At 45.8% G+C, this 3,554-nt stretch overlaps 1 protein-coding gene across 1 annotated transcript in view; it reads right to left on the bottom strand.

Annotated features, from left to right (window-relative positions):
* The window catches only part of SKIDA1 (SKI/DACH domain containing 1), a 3,038-nt gene extending 2,357 nt beyond the window's left edge, over positions 1-681 (bottom strand). The window contains exon 1 of the mRNA XM_028494829.1: positions 2-681. Coding sequence (XP_028350630.1) covers positions 2-681 — 680 coding nt within the window. The remainder of the gene's footprint in view (position 1) is intronic.
* Between the last annotated feature and the right edge of the window lie 2,873 nt (positions 682-3,554).

Here is a 3,554-nt window from a genome sequence, read left to right as displayed (position 1 = left end):
GGCAGCCGGGTGCTTGCTGCACAGCAGGCTCCGAAAATAAGCAGGGTCCGAGTGGAAAGCGACGTAGTTTCCCTGGAGCGGGGCAGTTTCATAGTTTAGAGGGGGTTTGCAAGGCGAGCGCACGATTTCCGGGTAGTGCGAGCCCGGGTATTTGCTAAAAATCTGAGGTAGATGGGCGGCTGGGCGCACGACGGCGGCGCCCGGGCGCGGGGACTGCGCGCTGATTGGCAGGGGCCGCGCGGCTCCACTCAGGCCCCGCCAAAGTTGGTGCTTGTCCTTCCAAAAACCCGGGCGGGGGCTGGCGGCGGCGGCGGCGGCGCGCTCTGGCGGCGGCGCCTTTGTGGCCAGGGCCCGGCCGACCCTCCTGCGCTTGGTCTTGAGGACGCGCTCGGTTTTGCAGGAGGTGTAGAGCGCTTCCACGTCTTCCCGGGAGATGAGAGTGCATTTGGCGGCGTGGAAGGCGATGCTGTTGATTGCCTTGAGTTTCCGCAACTCCTCCAGATCGCAGTGGTGCTTTTTCACTTTCAGATGATCCATGCGCTTGTGCACGGTCGTCCTCGGGATGTTTTTCAGCAGATCCGTGAAGACTTGGGAGAGGGCAAACATTTGCTTTCCTTTAATGATGAGGTAGCCGAGCCTCACGCCATCCACCTCTTCAAAACCTGACTTCAGGTCTCCCATCTCGGGCACTAAACGATCCCCACCATTTGCAGTAAATATATACGTGACGCATACATACACATGTATGTATGTTAATCCTCCACCAGATGCTGCGTGTGTCTCAAGGCATCCTGCTAATAAAATAACAAAGACTGTTATTCCCGGCGAAGGGAGTGCCAAACTCTAGGCGAAATTATTGGGGGGAAAAAAAAACTATGAAATTACACTGACTTGATTCTTGCTTTTTTTTTGGTTTTCGTTTTTTTAAAAAAGAGGGAAAAAACCATCCGGTTTCTGATCTGCCAGTGTGTTGGTCTAAGTCCCCGAGGCAGATCAGTACCTGGGCCCCTCTATTCCTTCCTTCTCCATTGGAGCACTATGATAATGGAATGTGAAGGGAGAAAGAGAAAAGAAATGCAGCTGCTATTCCCGCCGCTGCTTTAGCTACAAATAAAATGACAGAGTGAAGTGAGCTCGTCCGGAGACACCTTCATCAATTAATTCCCCTAAAGCCAGCGCTGATTGGACACTCCTGACAGGTGATGCAATAAAAATTGATATTCCACCCCTTCCCCCCAAAATCTCCCACTAATTAGCATACCCTTATACTGCCACCTCCCCTCCCAAAGTAAATAATACAGTCGGTATATAAATCTTTCCATTAAACTATCGGAGCTCAGAAACAGGCTGACTCACAGACTTCATCAGAAGCAGTGTGTGTACGCTTTAAAAAAAAAAAAAAGCCCTGTATATTCGCCTTTAAAGGAATATTGCCTATTTTTGCTTTATTTGCATTTTACCGCTATAGCTATTATCATTTCAAAGAAAAGCATTTTAAAAACATTATCAAGCCTAAATACATATACCCCACCCCCTTGTCCTTTGGAAAATGGAGCTTAAGTGAAAACGTGCAGAATAGCCTGGTATTTCCCTTATAGGAGTGGGGCAAGGAGCCCGGCTGGGAGCTCCAAAGTTAAATCCGCGCGGTGAACCACCCCAGTACAGACTTACGTTTTGAATTTCTCTCGATTATCCTTGTTTCCCCCGCCCCCCCAAAATGCCTTTTTACTACCAGAAACAAAGTTATTTGACCAAGGAAGCAGTTCAAGGCTCCAGCTCCGAAACACTGTAACAATTCAACTGGATTTTGGTTCTCTGCTGGGGGGTGGGGTGGGGAGGAGGTAGTTTCACGTCAGACCCATAACAAAGCATAGATAAGCCAGAAATGTGTACACTTTTCACAATTAACCAGGCTGGACTGTAGGCGGGATGGTCCTAGAGTCCCCAGCACAGCCTTAGCCAGGGTCCTGTTCACGACAGGTCAGAATTCCATGGAGCAGATTGCTTCTGTAGCAAAGAAAAGAAAATGTAAAACGCACAAGGTGCTTCCATAGGTTTTAGGTAATAACGATGAAAAGAAAGTGTTGATGTACGATGCAGACTATCTCAGTGGTCTGTGATGCTCTTGGTTGGTAGTTTAAATGACTCTTCCACAACTCCCCATTTTTTTCCCCATGAAAGCCAAGCATCTGCTTAAAAAAAATCACTTTGGATGAATATCAATATTGTTTAACCTCTTCTTAGTCAAATTAAAGTATATTTTGGTGTCATTTTCAAGGATATCCAAAATATTGCCAAATGAGAGCAAAGGTCTTCCCAGTCGCATTACCACGATCCCAAGGCGGTTTGTTGGCTGCTTTGCAAAATTCAGCAAAATCTTCTTAACTGTTCGGTGTTTGGAACTACAGCATGAATGCAACTCAGGCATTTATATGTTTCCTTGTTCTTCCAAAAATAGAAACATCCGTGTGCTTAAAAGAATAAACGGATATTTCTGAGCCTGCAAGAAAAAAAATGTACAATAATTTCTTCCTTCACATTCAAAAGTTCCAGCTTCCCCTGCTCTGGTCTGGCTAGCACAAGCAGGTATGGCTCAAAGAGAGAGAGAGAGATTAAAAACCGAGGAATCAGACATACAAAAAGGTAGTTTGCATGAAATGAAATCTCGGCCATAGTTCCCCACCCCCACCCTCATCTTCCTTGTAATTTCCCAGGAATTTTGAAGAGAATTGGGAATTTCAAGAAGTGCATCCGGAAATTAAGGAAGCCTATTTAAGAGAGTCTGTAACTCAGAGGTTGGGATTTGAAAAGTCAGCCCTGGACTACTGTTGCACTCAGCACAGATGTAATCGCCGCTCTTCAACTTAATCAATGTGTGTACAAACCGCGATGTCTAGTTCTTGCCTTTGAAATCTAAGGCTAGCATTTCCATCCAAGAAATCAGAGCTACAGCAAATTACATTTTTGTCCCTTGAATGAGAGAAGGATCATTGAATGGATCTCGTGATATTTCAGGCTTTAAACGTAACCGAGAGGCAGCAATGAACAATGCCTCGTCACAGCTAATACCATCCACCGAGTTGGCTTTCTTTTGCATCTGGATCTATCACACCGCGTTTTTCTCTTTCACTTTCGCAGGAGGCAAAATGCTAAAGGTTTAAGCAGAAAGCAAAGTTTCCAGGAAAAGCAGATGCTGGTGTTTTTTTTTTAAAGTATAATGACCAGAGTCTACTGCCAGCGACAATAAGGTCGTTTTAAAATTCCTCCTGATGCACTTATATACTGCCAGCCCTCTCCCTCCCACCCCACCCCGTCCGATTCCCCTCCCCCAGCTTTAAGATTTCCACCAAAGCGTCAAACAGCCAAGAAATAGTAAACTCAAAATAAAGCCTCTGAGAAGACATTACAAAAGGTTGGCTAGAGCATTCTTTTTTTTTTTTCTTTTTTGGCCAGGTAGTTCTAGTTGTTCTCGATTCCTATTTAGATTTACACACACACACACACACACACACACACACACAAACTCACACTCCTATTCCTCCTGCACAAGGCAA

The sequence above is a fragment of the Physeter macrocephalus genome, chromosome 11 (genome assembly GCF_002837175.3).
Source record: "Physeter macrocephalus isolate SW-GA chromosome 11, ASM283717v5, whole genome shotgun sequence".
Taxonomy (NCBI): domain Eukaryota; kingdom Metazoa; phylum Chordata; class Mammalia; order Artiodactyla; family Physeteridae; genus Physeter; species Physeter macrocephalus.
This window is presented reverse-complemented; position numbering and strand designations above follow the sequence as displayed.